The 23,460-nt window shown below is 39.9% G+C and overlaps 2 protein-coding genes across 2 annotated transcripts in view; one reads left to right on the plus strand and one right to left on the minus strand.

Annotated features, from left to right (window-relative positions):
- LOC101845141 (G1/S-specific cyclin-E1) overlaps positions 1-16,107 on the minus strand; it is a 42,588-nt gene extending 26,481 nt beyond the window's left edge. The window contains exons 1-4 of the mRNA XM_005089764.3: positions 15,971-16,107; positions 15,526-15,604; positions 13,444-13,537; positions 9,680-9,712 (exon numbers count right to left, since the gene is read on the minus strand). Of these exons, the coding sequence (XP_005089821.1) occupies positions 9,680-9,712; positions 13,444-13,537; positions 15,526-15,539 (141 nt within the window). The 5' untranslated portion in view covers positions 15,540-15,604; positions 15,971-16,107. The remainder of the gene's footprint in view (positions 1-9,679; positions 9,713-13,443; positions 13,538-15,525; positions 15,605-15,970) is intronic.
- A 20-nt stretch (positions 16,108-16,127) lies between these two features.
- LOC101860139 (uncharacterized protein F13E9.13, mitochondrial) overlaps positions 16,128-23,460 on the plus strand; it is a 26,325-nt gene continuing 18,992 nt past the window's right edge. The window contains exons 1-3 of the mRNA XM_005089843.2: positions 16,128-16,158; positions 16,843-16,891; positions 21,369-21,406. Coding sequence (XP_005089900.1) covers positions 16,128-16,158; positions 16,843-16,891; positions 21,369-21,406 — 118 coding nt within the window. The remainder of the gene's footprint in view (positions 16,159-16,842; positions 16,892-21,368; positions 21,407-23,460) is intronic.

The following is a 23,460-nucleotide window of genomic DNA, read 5'->3' on the forward strand; positions in this document are numbered from 1 at the left end:
TCCCGCGGTCTCATAATCCTTGTTATCCCAACCACATCTCCCCTCAAAGAACTAAACAACCTAACTATAAGTTATTACAACCCTCTATTTATTAACACCCCCTCCCTTCCCCCCAAACTGGTTACAAGCCAAACAAACATAATGAGATCATCACACACGTGATACACCCACAATCAAGCGTCTCCCCTGGCGACCACCATCAGCCAGACTGGTATATGGCGGGCAGCCCGGCAACATTTTCTGTCAACATAATTAGGACTTGAGGCGAACAGAGTACTTAGCAAGTACTACTCTTTCTTCCTACAGAAAAGGCATCCCTCTCCACCTCCCCCTTCTCTCTCTCTAGAGGTTTCACTCATCCCCCCCCCCCACTTTCTCTCTCTTGGGTTCAGATTCGACAGAGCAAAGAGTAAGCCTCTTTTTTCCTCCATACGGAACAAGCATTCAACCCCCCCTCCTCTGTCTCTTTCTCGCCTCCCCCCCTCTCTCTCTCGGGGTTCAGATCTGAGAGCGCTTGGGGTCTCCTGGGCACCGGAAGAGGTGTGAGAGACCCTCGGATGGTGTATCCATCCTCTGAGAAGCATCAAGAGGCATTCTCTGAACCGAGCCCGAGGCAAGTGGTTTAATATAATCACCCTCCACGGCTCAGTGACTACGGTACGGGGACTTTGTTGATATCTCACACACAACGAGGGGGTTGGGGGGAAGAGATATGACTCACCACGGTTCAGCCAAACAGTCCATACTGTTTAAGACGGCCATCCAAAGTGGTCTTTTTACACAGTGTCATTTCAATGTAATAAAATAATATTTAAAAAAAGGGGAAAACGAGAAGTGGTTTAGTTTCAGTTTAAGTACAATGTATGAGTTTTACATAAGTGCCGAAGAATAGACTATGTGAGTAACACAAACAAAAAAGAATGAGGAGAGATTTATAAGGAAAATTGATGTTTGATAGGAAAGAAGGAGCAAACCACACCAGAAGTGGTTGTTCATACAGGTGATTATTGTCATTTATACAGATACAGACTAACCTATTCTCACGACCAACTGTAGAAAAGAATCACCTGTTCACAATGCTGGAGATAGAATCCTTTGGCTCGGAACCAGTTGCCAACAGTCATCGGCGTAACGTGGTATGCATCAAAGTGTGAAACCGCGAAAAGTTGAAAGACTTGGTCAACCTTATAAGCTTATTATTGCAGTGGCTGAGTTGTTGTTATCGAACAAGGGCAGTGGCTGAGAAATCGCGCCTGTCTATTTAAACAGCGCAAGGTGCGATAGAATATCATTGTGCGATGATTAGCATAAACATGTTCAAGGATGACAAAAAGCTGATGTTTCCGCAAACCGCAATGATCAAATAGAGAAGAAAAATAAAGGGGATCGGGGTGGAGGAGAGGGAGGGGGGAGACAGACGATGGAGGAGGGAGAGAGAGAGGGAGAGAGGGAGAGAGAGAGAGAGAGAGAGAGAGAGAGAGAGAGAGAGAGAGAGAGAGAGAGAGAGAGAGAGAGAGAGAGAGAGAGAGACAGACAGAGAGATCCCAGATGGCCGGCGGACTGCGCCGGGGCAATCAGTCAGAGTGACGTTACTGACGGTGACACTGGCACCTGATTGTTATCTTTGCAGCCACTGATGAGCACAGGAGGAGGGGGGGGGGGGGTAGAGGAGCAGGCGGGCTTTTGTGAGTGTGTGGGGGTGGGGTATGTTTGAGCAAAAGGAAGCTTGTTTGTTTGGTTGAGGAACGAGAAGCGCATCGACATACATTACGATATAACGGCCATTTAGTGCAGGGGAAAAATATGACAGACAGACAGAACCAACAGAAGGAAAATAAATATTAAGTAGGACCGACCAGTGGCGCCCCCCAACCACCCGCGACAAGAGGGAGAAAAGAGAGAGAACATAGAATTGGAAAGGGGGGGGGGGTGGTAAGTCACAATTTTATTGCACTGGCAACTCAAACTGGTCATATAACTGCTGAAGAATCGATAGAGGCGTTACCAGAACATTTGAGGTTTTTTGGTCTGTTCTAAATATATGAAAAAGTTGGGGCTTTCAGTAGTAAAGATGTAAGTGGGAAGATTCAAAGAACTCATGCACAGCCATACCTGCTCAAACAGCCACCTATATAAAACATTCACCTGTACAAATGACCACTCCCCATACCCATACGCTTTTTTAAAACATTATAATTATAATGACTGAAAGGTGCCCACCTGATTGAGACAACAATTCCCCCCCCTCCCTCTTGACAATGGGTTCCTAACCTAGACAATAGTAGCTGTACACAAAAAAATCTCATGACCATATCATTTCAACACTTACAGAGCACTATTTGAGACAGACTTTTATCGTTTGTTATTGTCATAATGGTATACATCGTCGGCCAGATGTTACAATGTACTTAGGAAAAAAATTGAAAAAAAAAAGTTTCTTCTTCTGTGACATTGGTTGCATGTCAAATTTCAAATTCAAAATGTTGAAAAAAAAGAGCACAAAACAAAACAGCAAGATAAAATTATCAATCGTTAAAACAATGTTTTTCTCTCTCTTCTGTAACATTTTGAACTCTAGGCCTAGAACAGTGAGTAGATGATAAGCACTAATCAAATTCTTGTGAAAGCATTATATTGTATGGCTGTGCAGACCTCCATAGTGAGAATAACAAGGCTGATGAACAGCCTGCAGGTTTTAAGAGGAGACTAAAGGCTCTTAAGTGTGGGTCCTGACACAAGTCACCTGGTCCTCCAGGTTGTTCAAGTGGTTTTTAGTAAGTTAAAGAGTCTTAGGGCACATCCAACACAATAAGGTCATATAAGTGCCAAAGACTAGGCGTTACAAGAGAGTAACAAACACAAAAAAGGAGGGGAGATAGAAACGATAGAGATATGTTTGATAGGAAAGAAGGAGCTAACAACACAACAGCCCAGCCAACCACCCATCCCCCGGGTTGGGTTTAGGGACAGTAGCCGTATCCCATAAAACATCCTCGACACAGAGACGCCAATAAGAAATTAAAAATGTAACTACAACAACCCCCCCCCTGAAAAACCCACAAAACAAAACCATTCAACCAACAACAGCAGTTGTGCTCAAGAGGCAAGCCAAGTTGGGCACTGGTTAAGTAGCCCCCCCCCCCCTCTCTCCCAACCCATAAGCACTTCTCTGCATTAAATAATAAATCCAAGAAGTTCAAAGAAGACCTACAGTGAAAGATGCATCCATTTGACTCATAGGCTTCATTTTCACCATTGTACGTAAATCAGGTCTTGAAAGTTCATATTTTTTCCTTCAGCATCAGCAAGTTCGTGACAATCACTACTACAAAACAATACGTTTTTTTCCCAATTCAATACGAAATTGTGGACTTACGTACTCAGATTCTCAAAAATATAATAAATATAAGTTACATACTGGTTGGCAGCTGTGAAGCAACCATCTTTGAAGCTAAAATCCATAAATGAGCACACATGAAGCCAGTCAGGCAGCGAAAGCCGCCATAAAACACCAAGCAGATCCGTCAAATGTTAACCATGACAACAAGAAACAGGAACTCTGACTTAGAGAAGCTGGGAAACAGCTGGACAGAGGTGAAATTTAGTTTTAGCACGTTTTACAGCACTTGCAACGTTGTAAGGTCATACAAGTGCTGAAGATTAGAGGTGTTTTTTTAGTTTAGTTTTAGTAGAGTTTTTACGGCGCTCTTCAGGGAATCAGGCGTACTCTGCTCACATCTCTAGCTTCAACAATCAAGGCACCCCGTAAATAGCGGTTCACAAGAATGTAACAAACATACAAAAGAAGTAGAGGAAAATGATGATAGAAAAGATTAGGAAAGAAAAAGCAGCAGTTCCATGTTGAATGGCAGTTCAGGCATTTATGAGCATGACATTAATAGTGAATCAGCCTATTTACAATTCTACTGTGTATAAGAACAAGTTCCCCATTTGGAAAAGGCCTAAAAACACTTTTCAGTCAGTAGCACTGCCCCGAGGGGTAAAAGGTGTCAAGAGAGCAGTAGGTAACAAACAAAAAAAGAGAAGAGATACGGATGAAAGACTTGATAGGATAGGAGCAAATCTCACCAAGACTGTTTTCGCGATGATTGGCTTGGAATCGAGCAGACACAGGACAATGTGAAAAATCTGGATTTATCTAGAAAACTGTCACCAGACTAAATTATCATCTCTATTGTCCCTCCTAACAAAAAGTGTGTTCTATTTTTGTACTAAAAAAAGCCCAGCAAAGTTTAGTAACACCCCCTCATTTACTTGAAACAAAACTCCATGCATATAAATTAATGTATTAAAAACATATAAGGACACAAACTCATAATACAGTCTGTGATTGAAAACGATCTCTTCCTCTCTGTTAAAAAAAAATTCTTGTGCTAGATATGTTTCAGTAGAGGCTTTGCACAGAAAATATGAGTGGAATTCCATAAAAAATACAGAAGAGAGGAACTGAGGCAACTCCCACCCATATCCTGTTTTGGCACCAATGTCTCCAGTTTTAGTAAGTTTCCTAGCATTTGCAACACAAGGTCATACTACAACTGCTGAAGAATAGAGGGGTTACAATAGTCTCTCTCTCTCTCTCTTGCCCTTATTAACTCCCAGTGGAGCACAGGCCATTAACAGCATTACTCCAGCGAAGCCTGTCCTGAGCATCCTTTGTTACAATAGAGTAACAGACAAAAAAAGGAGAAGAGATCAGGATGATAGAAAAAAAAAATCAAACTACACCAGAGCACCTGCTCACATTTGTTTAATACATGCACATGTATCTCTAGAATGTTTTCGAGATGGTCGGCACGAAACCTGGAAGAAACTCCAATTTTAGAAATGCAGACTGTTCTGAATCGATCAGGATAATTGGAACCTCTGATATTCAACGGTCAATCTAAGCGAACCTTGGACTCATCCAAGTAAGGTCCACAGAAATAATCCAGGCGATCGTCAATATTTGGGCATGCGGAGCTATTGGTAGCATCTTAAAGAGCTAGTTCATTTGTCTTTCTTTTGATGAATGATGAAATATATCAGTCTATCTTGAATAGAAGTTAAGGTATTAGTATCTGTGATTTGAAGGAAGGGGGTCCCCAGGCGTCAGAGGCAAAATTATTGAGAAAATGGTCACCACAGCTGGAGTGTTCATGAAAACAGCATTTTATAGTGCTTGTGTCTTTCATCAATATGTTCGGGTACAATCCGTACAGAGCTATATAATATTCTAAAATAGACGTTGAATTAAAATGTTTAAAAAGGAATTTAATAAAAATTACCCAACAGACAGAAAAAGGAGTTTATTAAATTTCACTATTTTCACGAGCGCTTGATTCCACTTCTCAGCAACATATTAAGTCTGTCCTGAATACACCACCGTATAATCAGAAAATCGCTACTTACAACACGAATATAACACCAATAATCTTTATGGTTTGCATGTTTTAGTTTTAGTAAGTTTTACGGCACTTGAAACACAATAAGGTCATATAAGTGCCGAAGATTAGAGGTGTTACGAGAGAGTAACAAACACAAAATAGAATTAGGGGAGATAAAGACGACAAATGTTTGATAGGACAAAAGTCAGAAGGAGCAAACCACACCAGAGCATCCGCCAACTACCCACTTGCATGTATTTAATATGAAATTAATTCTACGAGCAGTGTAAAAAAAAGAAAAAGGAAAAGAATGGCATTGATCAGTGAGCTGTTCCTAATTTGCGAAGTGGCAGCGTTGCGGCTGGTGTCAACTGCCAATGAGAATGCCACACCATACTTTTAAATTTATTTAGCACACACACAACCCCCCCCCTCAACAACAAACTAAGGCAGTATGTTCAAAGAATGACAAGCATAAATATAACTATAAACATTTGTTCACTTAACAGGTTTATTGAGTCTGAATGAGATGAGCAAAGGTTTCAACAGTGCACTCTTTCAATTTGTGGCCACATGTTAACTGTTTTGATATCTGCTGATTGTACAAAAAAAGGCTATTTTGAAAGAAAAAACAAAACAAACAAAACCCCATGCCTTTTTTCACTGAAAAGTGTGGTGCACACTCAGAACTGAGTAGGGATTGAATAAATCACAGGCACACACACAATAAAAGTTCCTTTGTTGTTGTTGTTGTTATCGATCCAGCAACAGCTGGGCTCTCGCCCTTCTGTCCAATGCCATGTAGTGATAAGTGCAGGTCTGCTGCAGTTGCTGTAATGTTCCATAGAGTGTGTTGTCAATGTTAGGTCTCGGAGGGAGAAGGGTAGCTCTGATGTCATTTAGGGCTGTACAGTGAAACAGGTGATGATCCACAGTCTCATATGCATAGTCACACAAGGGACACATTGGGGGAAGTTCCGGGTTTATTCTGTTCAAGTGGAAGTTGAGCTGTATATGTTCTGTTCGTAGGCGGAAGATCGTGGTCTGTTTCTTTCTCTGAAGGCGGTTGATATTGTCATTCCTTTTTGTTGTGGTCATATGTTTGAAAACTGCTCTGCCTGTCTTTCCCAGGGCCCATCTGTTCATCCAATCTTGTTTGTTGTTGCTTTTGATGATTTGTTTTGCAGTGTTGTATGAAGTTGGAATGTTGGGTTGTTCCTGTCTAGATCCCCGTTTGGCGAGTGTGTCTGCTCTGTCATTTCCAGGTATGTCTGAGTGTCCGGGGACCCACTGCATTACTAGGTTGATGCCACAGAATGTTATCAGATGATGGGATCCAAACAGTATATGGGTCAAATCTTGGTTTAGGTGATGGTCATTTTCTGTGGCTTGTAATACTGATAGTGAGTCAGAGAAAATCACAATACTCTGTGCTTTTCCAGGATGAGTGTCAAAAACTGTGCGGAGATGGTACAGTGCTGTTTCAATTGCCATCATTTCTGCATCGTAGTTGCTGCATTTCTCTCCACAGGCTGCAGAGATCTCATTGGAACTTCCATCTGGGTACTGTATTAGTATTCCATATCCGGCTTTGGTTGTGCCTTTGAATGCTGAGCCGTCCGTATAGACGTGTATAGTCATCTGAATAGCTGTCGATTGTTTGATGCGATGCAAGCATCAGCGTCACTGGGTCTGAAGATTTTGTGCTCTTGTCTTTGAGAGATGTTGTAATGATTGGCTTTTTAAAAGAAAGGTGGGGAGGGATGTTTTGGTTGACTCTTTTGGTTTCTTTTCTATTTTGTGGTAGATGGTGGCTCTCCATTAGTTCTGTGATGTGATGCATGATTGACTTTTGTTGAATTCGTATCTTTGGTTTCCATGTTTCTACTAATTTCCTGTTTGGGTGGTTGGGGCACATTCTTTTAGTTCTTTCATGTAGCTCCAAAACTGCTTTATCTCTGCGGATTCCCAGGGGTTCAACATTTGCAAGGATTTCGCATGCGGCGGTATGTGTGGATCTCATGCCGCCATTTATAAAACGAAGGGCATTGTTTTGGACTTTGTCAAGGGTGTTGCAAGTAGTTGTACTGCACATAGTGAGTAGGCTATTGCTGTATTCCAGGGAAGATCGGACATAACCCAGGTATAGAGCTCTCAAAGTTTGTTTGTCTGACCCCCATGAACTGCTTGCGAGTTTCTTTAAAAGTTGGAGTCTTTTTTTTGCCTTGTTCCTTATGTTCTCCACTTGGCTTTTCATGGTTAGCTTATGGTCAAGTTTGACTCCTAGGTAAGTTGGATGTTTTTCTTTGGGGAGACTTTCATTTCCTATCCTTAGTTTGAGATTTTCTTTGGCTGCTTTATGGCTCTTCGTGAAGATGGTGTATACTGTTTTCGTGCAGTTTATTTTAAGTTTCCATTTCTGACAGTAATTATGGAGCCTCCTGAAGTCTTCATTTAATTTCCCTGCTCCTACTATCGTGCTGTGATGTGTCTGCCAGAGAGCAAGATCATCGGCATAAAGAGTCTTTTCTGATTTCAGCACGTTCGTTACATCATTAAAGAAGATCAGGAACAAAGTGCAACTCAGACAGGAACCTTGAGGTAGGCCTTCCTCGAGTACTTCTCTAGAAGAGTGGGCATTGTTTACCTTGGTTTCAATGTTTCGATCCGACAGGAAGAACTTGATCCATTTGTAAAGTTTGCCATGTATCCCGAGGTCCATCAATTTCATGAGTAGGCCTTTTCTCCACACTCTGCCGTACGCCTGTTGGAGATCTACAAAGATGGCGACAGTGTGTTTACTCTTCTGAAATCCATCCTGGATGTTTTGACTCAGTTTAAAAAGTTGATCTTCTGTGTTGCTGCCTTTTCTGAAGCCTGCTTGGTGTGGGTTTAAGCTGTTAGTATTTTCCAGGTACCAGTAGAGGCGGTTGTTTATCATTCTTTCCGCAAGCTTACCGATACATGATGTTAATGAGATGGGTCGGTAGCTTTTATAAAAGTTCCTTTGTAATTTATATAATTTATAATTTAAAAAAAAAATAAAATAAAATATAAATTACAAAAAAATAAAACTTCCTTTGTAATTTATATTTTTTCTATGCTGACGATGATTAAATCTGAAACTATTTTAGTTTTGTGCAGATTTTTTTTTCTTGGATCCAGCCTGTACTACCAGCTTCGTTTTTTTTGGGGTTTTAGTAGAGGTTTTACGGCGCTTGCAACTGCATAAGATCATATGAGCGCCAGAAAATCAGAGCTGTTACAAGAGAGTAACAAACATAAAAAAGAAGGAGGGGAGATAAGGACGATAGATGTTCGACAGGAAAGAAGAAGCAAACAACACCAGAGCACTCGCCAACCACCCACCTACCTGCTTCGAATTTCCATTTTGGTAATTGATAATTTGACCGAGCAGTTTACTTTAACCTATTGTACATTCATTTCCGTTCTTATGAAGAATAAAACACTGTTAAAGTTTTTACTTGCCACGAAATTAGTCATATGTGTGTAAGTGACCCTCAACTCCTATTGACTGACCAAAATTAATTTCTGTTCAAGCGCATTAAAAAAAATTTAAAAATCCTGATACGAAAGGTAGAACTGTAAATTTGAAACTCTCAAAACATCAAAGGCTACTTTCCAGGCAAAAATTTCGCTTCACATACGTATAGGGAAAAAACCCAACCCAACAGCAAGCTATACAAAAGTACACTGCAAGCCTAATTAATGAACTTCCAATGTTAAGGTCAAGGCCATGCACCAGTACAGGTGATGATGTGACTCTGCACTTTTACTTCAAATAGCATACACCCCTCCGAAGACTAAAACTTCTCCAAAACTCACAGCACAAGACAAGGAAGTTGCCTGAAAGAAGCCTTATTTCCTTATAATAAGTTACAATCATAATAAAAACAAAAACTGAAAATGTGCATAAATGGTGTACGCAAGGAAAGAATCCAACTTGTACTGTCAATGATAACTGGGTCAATGGCAAGCCAATAGTATCTGGGTCAATGGTAAGCCAATAGTAAATGGGTCAATGGCAAGCCATAGTAATGGTATGTTAAAAGGATATAACATTAAAAGAAATTCTACAAATTTGACCCTTGTGTCGATTTTTGGCCAATATCTACATTTGTGGATTGCGAGAAGTAACTCGTTTTGTCAGCACGCCTCACATTTTAAAATTCCTTTCTCACAGCCACATGTGCCCTTACAAGGTGCAAAGTGCTCCACATACATAGTGACATGGTGCCTGAGGAGGGCGACATACTTAAATGATAACTTACCTGAATTCTGTACTGTTGTCTATCAGCTTCACTCTGTTAACAGGGAGAAGAAAAAAAAAAAAAGATCTGAAGTACTATAATTACAGTAAGTATTTATAGACACGAGTTTGTACATAGACATACATTTTTCAGTATGTAGGGTTAAGTGATCATCAGAGATAATCATTGATCAGATAGTGTAAGGTGCTATCACCTGTAAAAATCTATGTACCATTTCATAAATAAAGTCAGTCAAGAAAAGAGATCATCAAAAATCCCCAAGGTCAAGTTTTCAGTGGGATGACTGACCCTCTCTCAGGACAGATGGCTGAAATACACACACCCCCCCCCCAAATATCAGGAATGTAGGCAAACGGCCCACATTGATCGAACGCAGAAGGATACGGAATGATTGCTTGTCACATATTTGACACACGTCTCTGTCATGAACCTGTGAAGCTTAGTTTTAGAAGAGTTTTTCGGCACTTGCAATATGATGTAGGTCATATATTATTAGGGCCAAAGATTTCAGGTGTTACTACAGAATAACATACAAAGAAAAAAAAAGGAGATAAAAATACAATGGACATAAAAGAGTTTGTGTAGGCAAATGTTTACAGCACTTGCAACACAATTATAGCAGTTACAAGAGGGTAAAAAACACAAAAAAGGAGGAGAGACCAGGACCAGGAGCAAACCATATTAGAGCATCCGTCATGTGGCCAACAACCCAATAAGAAAAAAAGTGAAATTCGGTGAATCTCCGAAAGGACCGAGTCAAATGGGAAACGAAAAATTTGTGTAAAGCACCGTTCCTACAGATACAACATTGAAGAAAACAAGTGGACTCTTATAAGTTTACTTTCAAGCTATCACAAGTAAATCTTGGGCACCAATCTTTTGATAGACCACAATGAACTGACATAAATCGTAATTCAACAGTCAATCTTTCACAATGGAACCTCTTTGAACAGCCATGTTTTGGATAATCACCTGCACAAACGACTATCCCTCTTAACCCCTTGAAAAACATTGGTTAAAGGCACTTTTCAATTTTCAAAGTTTCTTTACCTAATGGAGTTACCAAACTTTGGCAGCCACTTTCTTGCTAATTTCACCACTGAAACCAGGCGACCTCACTTCTAATCACAAATATCCTGAACTCTATTCAAGATATGGATATTTATTTCATTGGAAGCAAGGCAAATAAGTCAGCTTTCAGATGATGCCAATAACTCCACATGCCCAAAATTGACGAGTGCCTGATTCCACCACGTAGTGACATATACAGTCGAACCTGCCCTGACGGCCACCTGTACAAACAGTCACTTTCCATTTCCCCCCTTGCATTTTTTCTATATAGTTTAACTGTGTAAGACGGGCACCTGTCCAATGCGGCCACGGCCACCATATTTTAACACACAACCCCTATCGCACTGAGCAAAAACACCTGTCTTAGACGGCCACCTTAGTGACTCAATTACGTTTTGTCATAAATTGTGCACTGGCCCCGGGCGTTGTGGGCGAGCCGTCATAATCCAATCACCTGTCGTTGTTGTTAGGTAGTCCCTCCAACCGATCATGTTGCATAGGCCCCTCCCACTGTTGACCAATAGCTACCAATTTTCAGCTGCTGGTGAGGTAAGTGTGTGATCCCTCGTAACCCATAAGCCCCGCCCAGAACTCATTTCTCAAATCGTAAGTGAGATGAGTGGTCACTGTTTACCCAGTCTGTAACAAAGTAACAGAGGACGTCAACATGAACTTGTGACAGAAGCGTCGCTCATTCTCCGAGTGGTGACGACCCACGTGTTTGTTTTAACATTGCACTCGGCCGCCCTCGTCCGATACATTTCGTTTTGTCACCCTTGCGCAAAATCAGCAAAAAAAATAAAAATAACAAACAAAATACAAATCAACAACAACAACGCAGCTACTTTCGATTGGGACTTCAGATGGGAATAGTTTGTTTTCTTCATCTTGATCAGTCCTGCCTAAGACGGCCACCTTTCTCCTTGACAATGGGTGGCCGTCTTACACAGGTTTGACTGTATATGATTCTGAGACAATTTCAACTGTAGGCAGGCCTGCTCCATGCAGACAATTTATCATAAACCGTGGTTACTGCAACTGAGAAAGTGAATTCATTAGAAAAAAGTAAACTGAATACACTAGTGGGGGTTGTAAAAAAAATTGAACGACATCACAAAACTTTAAAAAGTAAATGGAGGAGGAATTGTCCAAGATGGTGAATTATATGGGAGGCATTGGGGTGAAATCAGGCACACTTCAAATTAATGAATGAAATTAATTAAACCTGCACTTTTTGCTTATTTGGCAATTTTTATAGACTTGGTTTTTTTTTAGCTAACAGCCTTTAAGTCCATTCACAATACATTTTATTACATGTAGATTTTACTGAAAAACAATTAAAGGCACAAAAATTGTTGGAAGTCACCCAACTTTGGCAGCTACTTTCTCGTTAATTTTAACCTGTTAACCAGGCGACCCCTACCTTCTTCAATCGAAAATACATCGACTTCTATACAAGATAATCGAAGAGCGCCTGATTCCACCATGTTGTGACACATACTTTCTAAATATGCATTGGAGCAGTGGGAGGGAAGTGGTCATTTGTACAGGTGGCCGTTGGAGAAGATTCAACTGTACATGAGATGAGTATTCAACGCTAATAACGGCTTGCTCTATTACCACATATTTTTCTAGGCAAAATAACCAGTATTTAAAAAAAAAAACAACCAAAAAAAAACTCCACACAAAGGCACAAAAAAAAAGAAGTAAGCTACAAGGACAAAGCATCCCAAAATATTGCTCACATAAAATAAAGCATAAATAAAAACAAACCCAGTAAGAAGTGAAAAAATATATAAAAAATTCAAAAGGACAAATTTCAAAACACCCAATTCGGAGACCAGCCCTAGGCTTGAAATTGATGTTTTAAAAAATTAGCAACAAATTCCAGATCCATTCAAATGATTTACCAAACAAAGAGGAAAAAGACACTTGTTTTGAACACATCCTCAGATCAGTCGAAAAAGGGCTGGTCAGATCCTGTCTTAATCGTACCACTTCGAAAATTCAGTTGTAGATCTATTTATCCTACCCTATCACAGATGGACATTAACTTTTGAGATCTTAGCTTCTGGTTCTTCCAACATTCCTGACTGAAGGCGATATCTAAAACAAAAAGAAACTGCAAAATTCATGAATGTTGAAGTACGAAATTCGGGAGAAATGAAAGGTAACTCTCCAGACTGTGAAGGGAAAGTTAAAACTGTCTCTTCTTCCTGTTCTGTAGTACAAGGAATCGCCCACATAAACAAACAACTTTAACCCGCCAGACATATATAATAACGATCTGTAACATTACAAAAAATTGTGGTAAGAAACATATCTTATTTCAGTATGCTTAGCACAGTAAAAGAACAACTAGATCTAGAGCCCTTTCAATTTCTACACTACAATAAAACAATTGCACATCTTGTATTTAAACGAAATTAAACATGGAAGAGTATCAGCATCAACATCATTTCATGGAGCAAAAAAGTTCACATTTGAGACTCTAATACAACGGACGTAATTTGTAATGCTTACCCTAACATACCCTTGCTCGTCTCCGACGAGCAGGCATGAAAGTATTTTCTTGTCGTACATTTATGTCTGAAAATTATGCACCAATAGTTCAATAGTACAAAGAATGATTCTGTGCAGTTACAATTACAATATAAACATCAGTCTTTTTAAAATGCTAACTTGAACCTTACTGCGTCAATAGTCTTTCTCCTCTTTGAAGCTTGTCTCTCTATCTCTTGATCACTTTCATTTTCAACAGATCTGGATCTTAGAGCTTGCCTCTGCCTGTAAAAAAGAAGCAGATCTACTATAAAAATGTGAATAAAAAGAATGCAAATCAAGGTAAAAAAAAATACCAGAGGCAAACTGCTACTTGAGTTTATAAAGTAAAGGACTTCTAGGTTGAAACAACAAAGAATTTTTTTCCCTGGTATTGGGTGCATGGCATTTTAACATATTTTATAAGGGTAATCCTCAAGTGGCAGCGTTGTTGCACATGGTTACATTAAACCATGGGGAAAAAAGATTAGCAAAAAAAAACAGAGGCAGAGCCAATGGAGAAAAATATTTTAGCAGACATACACCCCCCCCAACAATTTTAACATTGCTTAAAACAACATTAAAAGGCAACTTTAGAGATTTATTTTAAAAATTCAGGTTTTTAAAACTCATGCACCCATGTCATATAGGTACATGTTTTATATACTTTTTTTTCTAGATCTAGCAGTATTTTGCATGCTGAACACGATACAATGGCCTTCATTTTTCATGCAAATCAATAGTTATTGAGCAATTGATGTTTGAAAATAGAACTATTTACAGTAGGACCAGCGGCATAGTAATATTTGACTTGTTTTTAGCAACATGCATGGTGGGTGAGGTTCAGGGCAGATATAATGCCCCCTGCATTTCGCAATGATTTGATGTTTTGGCAATAAGAATGGATATTTACTTGAAAACATTGATTTGTAAGGGTTTTAGCGGCCTACGTGTTCTGCAGCAAAAATCATGTCAGTTTAGCCCTCAAATCAGTGCATCTGTAAGTGGGTGCATTAGCTCTTAAAAATTTACCATCAGGTCCAATATTACTATTTTCAAACATCAACAACTCAATAACTATTGATTTGCGGCAAAAATGAAGGCCATATAGCTTCGTGCTCAGCATGCATACTAGGTCTAGATCCTACTAGAAAAAAAAAGTATATTAACATGTACATGAGACGGGTGCATGAGTAAAAAAAAACCTACACTAACGTCATGAAAGTGCAGATATTTTAGAGGTGTTACAAGAATAAACAAAAACAAAGGAGAACACATCAGGACGACAGATGTTTGATAGGACTTGAAAGAAAGAGAGCAAACCACAACAGGAGGCTCCAGAGCACCCACTAACCACCCTCATACACCGAACCTCTCATAAATTATTCAAGGAGCACCTATACAAATAAGAGCCAACAATTATAACACAAATACACCATGCCATGTCAACACTATTATTTTTCTACGGTCTTTCATGATGGATTGAGTCACCTGAGTTAAAAATACCACAGGTGGGATCGTCAATCTGTAGGAGAGAGGTGTTTTGACTTTGCTTTATGGATTCACATACCCTATCCCCCAAAATATTAAGTTGGGGCCACTGCATGAGGATTAGGCTACAATCAAAGGATAGGGTAGGAAATAAGACTTGTCCAGACACCAGATGGAAAAAGCACATTTTACATAGTCATGTTGTTTTAAAGTGACATGATGATGATGTGAGGAGTGCCACAAGAAGGCCATTACATTTGGAAACTCACCATCCTCCAGAAAACTATCTCACACAAACAGGACATCACATCTTCATTTGAGACATTTGTCTAGACATTGTAAATTGTATAATAAATTAGGCCTATCTATGTGTGCAGGTGTATTTTTGCCTTCTGCTGTCATAGAATCATTGTAGACAGACATCCATCAACCTTGTGCCTATTTAGGCCTTTGAATCTAGGCCTAGATCTAGATCTACCTTTAGATCTAGACAGAAGATTCACTACTTCACCAACACTATTTTAACAAAGACCCAGGCATATTTACAAAGAAGTTGTTTAATAAAGGGGTACTGAACTTTGGGGTTTCAAGAGACTGGTGTGAAAAGGAAATAAGCCACATTTTGTCTGGGTCTTGCCCGACCCCTACTGGACGAGACAATGCACTTGGAGTTGGAGCCTGGTGCAGACAAACGCCAGGACATCACAAAGTCATCAAAAATCGCGAAAGTACAAAATGGTTACCCTTTTCTTGACATCTTTTGCCGGCGAACTGAGCACTGCCCCGTGGCCAGTCGTCTGTTGAAGCTTACACTTTGATAAACTGAAATGTAAAGAAAACAGCTGATCTCAAAGATGGATTTCATTCATTCCTCGATACACGTCATGTTGCCGGCAATTTTTTTTGCATCGTGAAAAATTGCAATGTGGCTCCATACATTTTACTGTGACAGCTTTAAAGGAACATTTTAAACACCATTATTTTCAGAATTTTGTCCAGAAAGAAATCTAGACCCTCCAACACGTCTAAATCGACAAGAAGTAACGGTCTTTCTTTACGTCTGGTGCATTGGCTCTGCCGACACAAGCTGTTTCCCCATTTCCGACTCCATAGATTTGCTTCGTAAGCTAAAGCCAAATTGAGCACAGCTGTAAAATGACAACCAAAATGGTGTACAATGTTTCATACCAATATTCCCTGGAATAAAACGAGAATCAGTTGACACAAATCATTTTGAGACTTCTCCTTCCATCCTTAGCTCATGCACTGCTCCCCGCCGAACCACATCAGAAATGCGCCACCCTCCACAAAGCGCTGCGTCCCGCCAAATTGAGGTCATAACGTAATGCATTCTACCGTATCATACGGTTTCGTTAGTGAGCACAAAAACTTTCATAAAGCACACAGAAAATGAAAGAAAACACTCAGAATTTTGATGGAAAACGTTGAAAATTTATTGAAATTGAAAATTTGTCTTTTCAATCATATTTTCTTTGCCTTTGTTATGAACTCTCATACAGTCAACTCGCGGGAAAATAACGTTCCGATTTCTATCGAACTGAAGGGGCGCGAAAAAACGAAATATGAAACAAAATAAGCCCAAAGACCATACACAAAGGGGTTACCAATACTTTCATGATTTTCCATGTATTATTTGGTGCTGTAAGAGTGTTAAATCACAAGGAATCATTAATAGTAGCACAAGTTGCTTGCACGTGTGGCCTTGCAACATGTAAACAATCGAGCTCTTGGAGTTTTGATTAGCGCTTGTTCAACCAGCTTCATGAAAAACCCAATAAAGTTGCACATCAAAATAAAGCTTATTTCATGAACTACAAAAACAAATGCTAATTTTTATTAAGCGGTAAAGATTATAACAAATAAATTCTCAAAACGGTGAAATCTGTTATGCTTTCCACAAATCTATTTTTGTCACAACGGTGTGTTCGCGCATGTTCAGCGCAGAGCGTGTAGCGATTGGTCGAATAGGACACGCCCCCTTGTTTACATCGACGACTATGGCTGCCACCATGTTTGAAAGATTTTGGACATTATTTAAGCACAAAACTGGAAATGTGATTGGCATGATCCATGTTCATGCTACCCCAGGTACTGCATTCAAAGCAGTTGTTATCAGTCTTAGAGCAGAATTATATTCAGTTTTCTTGGACTGCCTGACCTTGCGATTTTTCATTTTTGTCGAACTGAAACTGAATTGATTGTCATTGTCCACATTCACATTGTCACATGACATTCATGGTTCCAAATAAGATCAGCTAGTCTAGATCTAATCTAGATTCTAGATCTAGATCTAGAATCTTGATTCTAGTTCTGCGTGATGTGGATCTAGATCTAGAATCTTGATTCTAGTTCTGCGTGATGTGGAAATTAGAGATATAGAGTTCACATCTGAATGACAGCATATTGTGTGGGTTGTAGTGTAGTTCATCCAAGCAGTTTGAATTAGGCTAGCGTTGTTGGTTTTTTTGTGGCAAGCGCTAGAGGCTAGAGTCTAAATATCTAGATCTAGATATATCTAGATCTAGAATCTAGATCTAGATCTATATTTGCAGCGCTGCGTTCTGAGTGAATAGCTCCCGTGCTATTTGAAAGTCCTAGATTCTAGATCTAGATCTAGATGATCTAAATGTAGTAGCCATCTTTTCTACATGATAATATTGTAGTTCTGCCTGAATTGTGGAAGCTTTCTCAGTTTTTTGTTTAAGGCCACCTCTATTCTCACCCGGAGTGAGAATAGTGCAGGCGATTCTTGTGGCTATTCTCACCCGCTGCGCGTTCACCAAATTTTGCGTTCACCCTAAACCACAGAATTCTACACTGTGATAACAGAAAATTTGTAGAATTCTGTGCCGTGAACAAACGTTCCATTACAACTGTAGCCTACTAAAAGCGTACAATTTTGTCTGTGGGCAGTGGAGAGAGAGAGAGAAAGAGAGAGAGGAGTAGCGCGAGAATTTCCGGGCAAAACAAAATGGCGACCCGCGTAGTTCGGCTCGATTCGAAAAGTTAAATAGCCGTAGCATCTTTGTAGACAACCAAATTAATTTACTTTTGTGTTTTAACATCATTTTTTAACTTTGTTTTGGTCAATTTGATCGTCCACAACGATAAACAGTATTCAGAAAAAGACAGAGAGAAGAGGGGAGGAGTTGATCTTGCGAGAACTTCCGGGCGGGTGAGAATAGCCACTTTCTTTGTTTAAACCTCCCAGGATTTGACTCCTTTTTTATGACGTTATGACGTTGTCTTATTCCGATCCATATTGGGTAGATCTAGATCTAGATTCTAGATTCTAGATCTAGATTCTAAATCTAGATTCTAGATCTAGATCTAGATTAGATCTAACAATTGTTTCTGACATTGTTTGCACAAAAGTAGACGTCTTGTTCATCTCTCACAATCAAATCATAATCATCTGAGTTAGAGTTTGAGCAAGTTTAAGTCGAAAGACGCTTGGATAATAATATACAAGACGGTGCAACTCAAACTTTAAGTTAGGCCTAGAGAACGTAAACAATCTGTCTACTGTCTACGTTCTGTAAGTCAAATGTTCAGTGGCATCGAATCCCGGTCCCGAAAGGGTTTGGTTTTTTTTCCTTCTCCTGAGCCTAAAATTTAAAAAAATATGTAAAAAATTAAACTCTCAGACCAAGGAAAGCCGGCGCTTTTTCGGTAGTTCCCACCCCGCAATTGTTATTCACAGGTTTTGGCCCCAAGAGTAGGGGGGTTTCAGGGGGGCCCCTGACAAAAAAAACACAATTTAATGTTTTGCTATTGTCAGGTTTGATATCTTAGCTCATCGCGAATCAAAAGTATAGATCTAGATCTAGATGTAGGTCAGGCTCAAATAAGGGGGATGGGAACTACCAAAAAAGCACAAAGCCACTACTGAACTTTAACCAGGCCTAAATTGGTAAAAAGAAAAGTATAGGCTATACTAAGCAGAGCTGTTAAAGTACTTTTAAAAAGGTACTTAAGTACAAATTTAAGTACAATCTAAATTATGTACCTAAGTACAGTAAAAGTACTTTCCTGTAAAATGTACTTGAGTACAAGTACTTTTTTAAAAAGTACTTATGAGTACATTTTGAGTACTTTCTGCTAATATGCTAAAACACTTCAGTGCTAATGCAAAACATCATATCGAATAACATATCTAGATTAGTATATTTGACAAATTCGGCCATTTATTACTAAATGTAAACAGTATACAAAGCATTTGAATATATGCACTGAACGTAGGTGGAAATGGTCGGTGAAATTGAAAAAAAAACCCAGCAAACAAACAGACGCAACTAGTGAGTAAGTGATATTATCATGAATAGAATTTGTTTGAGCAAGACATGATCAAATGTAAGTCAGTCCTAGAGGTCAGAAAGCAGGAAAAGTATCCAAATTGGAAAATGTAGAGACAAAGTTGCTCTAAGAAAATATAAAATTGATGAAAATGGCCAGCAAAAAAAGTGCATTGAATTCTTCATTAACAAATCCTCAAGGAATCAAGGTAGCCTTAAGCACAAACCACAAAAAAAGGAAAAAAGAAATTTAGGTAGCCTAAAAAATTGTTAGATTGATATACATTGAGAATTCAGTTTCAATTGATTATAATAGTGGTAAGACAGAGTTTGGAAACACTGTAGTCCACGGCACGCACGGCAAACCAAAATAGGCCTACATGTAATTTCCTAGAGTCTAGTAGTGTAGTGTAACAAAAAATTCTCTACTACAGTAGTCTCCGCCTAAGATCCGCAAAGGAAATACGGGATCTTAGCCGACGAAGCCAAGGAAGAATCTACAGTGACCCATGAACTGACGTGACCCCTGGGTAGGTTCATGACATATGGCGAGCAAAGAGTGGGCGGGATCCCAGGCGGGATCACATCGAACCATGAACTCTTCCTTGACCATTGCAGCAGCTGTCTCTACTCCCGAATTTGCGAGACGGACTGAATTATAATTTGTGTGTTCACAACGTAATGGTGTGTAACGACAAAGGCGGATTGGGGGGGGGCTTTGTCAGAGATGGAAAGCTATAAATTTTCGACAGGTAAAGGGGAGGGGCAACTGGATAAGCGTAGATCTTGAGACTCATGATAGGATAAGTCAAAATGGCACGCCTCATCCCACTATGCACCGTAATAGGTCATCAAGGTTAACCATTCTTTGCTCGCCATATGCCATAAACCCACCAAGCGGGCACGTCAGTTCATTGTGGAGTGGAGGGAGACCATTTTACCGATTGTGAGCCTTAACATGGGTCACCATAGATAGATTCTTCCCTGAGTTCGTCGGTTAAGATCCCGGTTCGCCTAAGATCCCGCATTTCCTTGCTCCCGAGCACCGGGATGTTAGGCGGAGACTACTGTACTATTTTTTAAAAGAAAAATACTGATTAAAATACATACCCATACACAAATGATAAAAGTCAAAATATCAGAATGTAAGCAAGGTCTAATACATCCTAAGTTGGGTTAGAATTAAAAATACATCCTAAAACAACTGTAAATTACATGGAATAAGGTTTCGTTCCTAACCATATAAATGACACACTGTCACGTTCATAACATGATGACAATCCATTACGACAAGCATATTTTTGCCTCTTCTTCGCTTCTCTTTTGAGTCATCAGCACCCTACTCTTCCATGTTTATGCCACCATGTAAGAGGATGTTGTGAAACAGTGGCAAGTCCCTCACATGATATTTTGCAGAAATATCATAGTGTTTGTTCATTACATCAATGACAAACCTGGATTATCTCAATCAAGGTCATATTCAAGCAAAACCATGCGATGGAGCGGAAAATTGCCCTTCTGAATGTTCAATGTCAAACCAATGTTTAATACCGGTCGTTCCCGGGGATGATATATTAACGATTTGGGTTTTCTAGACCTTGGAAAGTCTGATGATGTAATTATGACTCGAGTTATGAATATATAAATTTTACTCAGCAAAAACATCAGTAATATAAAAAAATAAAACCCTTTTAATGGACACACGGTGTTATGATTGTGTATACTAAATATTTTCAATGTTTGAATGCACTACTGTTTGATAGTTTAAGATTAACAATATTCTGTATTTAACATACAATTACGTGTGCACTCAGGATGAGTAAAAATGCCCTATTTTTAGTACTATTGTCTTTCTATGAAGAGATATAAGATGCACACATCAATCTACTTGTTCATGCAGCTTGACCAACTTATTTTCCTGCCATATGCATAAAGTTTTCAGTAGAAAACATATTTTTCCATGAGTAGTGGTTGATTTAAAAAGTCCTCATGCAAACACCCCCACCTTTTGGTAAAGGCTCTAGTAGAGTCAGATACAGCATTATATTAGCTCAGTCAGCTCAATCACTGGGCTTCCTGTAGCATGTTTCGGTTTATTATCTCTAGGGCAAGGCAGATAGGAAATATAAAGCTTTAAAGTCGACGTACCTATTTTCATCCTAATTTTGACCGAACCAGTAATTTTACTCTAGATCTTAGGGGTAGTTGACTGCTTGTTCTTCTACCTGCTGTGCAACTGATTTTTTTGGTGTGTTTTTCCTACTTCATAGGGCCCATGCCTTCAGGCTGCCACATTCCGATTTCCAAGGTACCCTTATATGTTTTTTGAACTTGTCTTTTATTGATTTTAGGACCACCCAGAGATCTTTAATGTGTACAACTTGCACAGGGGACCTCTGAAATTTTTCTCCTTTATCCAAGAAGGGTAGGTTTTCCATTTTACTTACCCTAAGATCAGGGGTGGGGCTGAAAGACAGCTATTGTAGGAGTTACGTCTCAGAAAAAAAAGAGTCAGGAGTTGAAAAAAAAAGGAGCCCATTACATAGGAGGGTAGAAAGTAGAGATGAAAGCAGATAGCAGAACATGCTAGCTAAGCCAACAGGAAAGGAGGTGAAAGAAGGAAATTATAGGGCAGAATTTTTTTCACTGTTGTCAGGTTTCGATCCGGGAACGTATTGAATGAGAGGTGAACGCCATATACTTCTAGACCAGGAGAACCCTATTTGAAGTCTCTCTTCTTAAGGAAGGTGCCCACTAGCGCAATTGGGTCGGGTCGGTTTGATAGTCGGGGCTAGCCAAATTGAGCTCACAAAGCGGCCACCCGGGCGCAAACCGATCGACTCGTTCGATGACCTGCAAAAACAATTTAAGCGTTTGTTTTCGGGCCTGCTAATCGCGTGATCGGGTGGTCTTGTTCGGTAGCCAATACCAACAAGGGTGAGGCATGTGTCAATGTTGGCACTCAAAATCCGGTGGCGCCCTCTTGGAAAAAGTGCAGACTTTGCAAACAGAGTTTCCCTACTTGTGTGAAAAACAATTAAAGCGAAACTAACAAACTGTGCTATTCCTATTCTTCTTCTGAAGAAATGAAAGAGAGCTTCAAAACAAAGGCTACAGCACAATCTGAACCAATGCGCGTACTCTTGCGGACACTTCTCTCTCTCTCTCTCTCTCTCTCTCTCTCTCTCTCTCTCTCTCTCTCTCTCTCTCTCTCCCTCCCTCCCTCCCTCCCTCCCACAAACTTTCAAAGTGATGCACATAAATCATAAACCTGCTCCTGGTATATGTTGTTGTTTTGCCGATTCAACCTCTTTTCAATGTACTGATTCATCCATTTGTGAAACTCAAGCACCAGTAAAATGCAGTCGAACCTGCTTTAATGGAAACCTGTATAAAACGGAAACCTGTCTTAACGGAATCTCCCCGCTCCCCCCTTGATATATTCCTCTTTAATTACCTGTGTAAAAAGGAAACCTGTCCAACGCGGAAAGGAAAGAAAAATCCGCTCCCTTCCGAGGATTTCACCTGTCTAAGACGGAAAATGTTTTGCCCGTTCAGCCCTGATTTGAAACAAAACTGGCAAATTTGGTTCCGTAGGCTCTGAACAACGCCATGGCCGTCACGCTGAGCGAGGAAGGGGAGTAGGGGTGTAATTTGGGGGTAGATATTGTCTCTTCATGTGAGCCGTGAGCGATGCAGCCCACAACTGCCCGTGAGAGTGCTCGAGTAGCAAGCCACTACAGAAGCTTTCCTGCATAGCCAGAAGCCAGAGGTGTTGAATTATATTGATCAATGCCTGCCACCTTGATCGTACGGCCAGCCGAGAAAAGTGTTCCTTGTATCGTTGTTACATGATGACGGTGAGAGGTGGCATTGGTTGACTGTGCTTGTTACACCGATGGATGGGGCTAAGAGTTGAAGCAAAGTAGATGCTCAAATGGTTCTGTTTTTAAGAGGTCAATCAGTGGTCCTATGAAAGGCAAGCACTGGGGGTGATTGGATTTATATGTAAGACTGACGCTTGTCATTATCAGACAGGATAGCAATTGAGAGGTGTGAAGTTTTGACCACTGCTTGCCAACCGGATAAGCGATTCTTGATCCAGCTGGCTGGGTCTTTGAACCCCCCGTCTCCCCTCCATCTCCCCCTAAATTACCCTGTCTAAGACGGAATTTTTTTTTTGGCTCCCTTGCGATTCAGTCTTCCACAGGTTCAACTGTACTGGTAAAATGCCTCACTATGCTTTTTTCTTTCAAAATAAAATAACGTAACTGCATACGTAAACTCTCTCTCTCACTCTCTCTCTCTTTCTCCCTCTTTCTTTCTATTCTCTCTCTCTCTCTCTCTCTCTCTCTCTCTCTC

Source organism: Aplysia californica, unplaced genomic scaffold (genome assembly GCF_000002075.1).
Source record: "Aplysia californica isolate F4 #8 unplaced genomic scaffold, AplCal3.0 scaffold00009, whole genome shotgun sequence".
NCBI lineage: Eukaryota > Metazoa > Mollusca > Gastropoda > Aplysiida > Aplysiidae > Aplysia > Aplysia californica.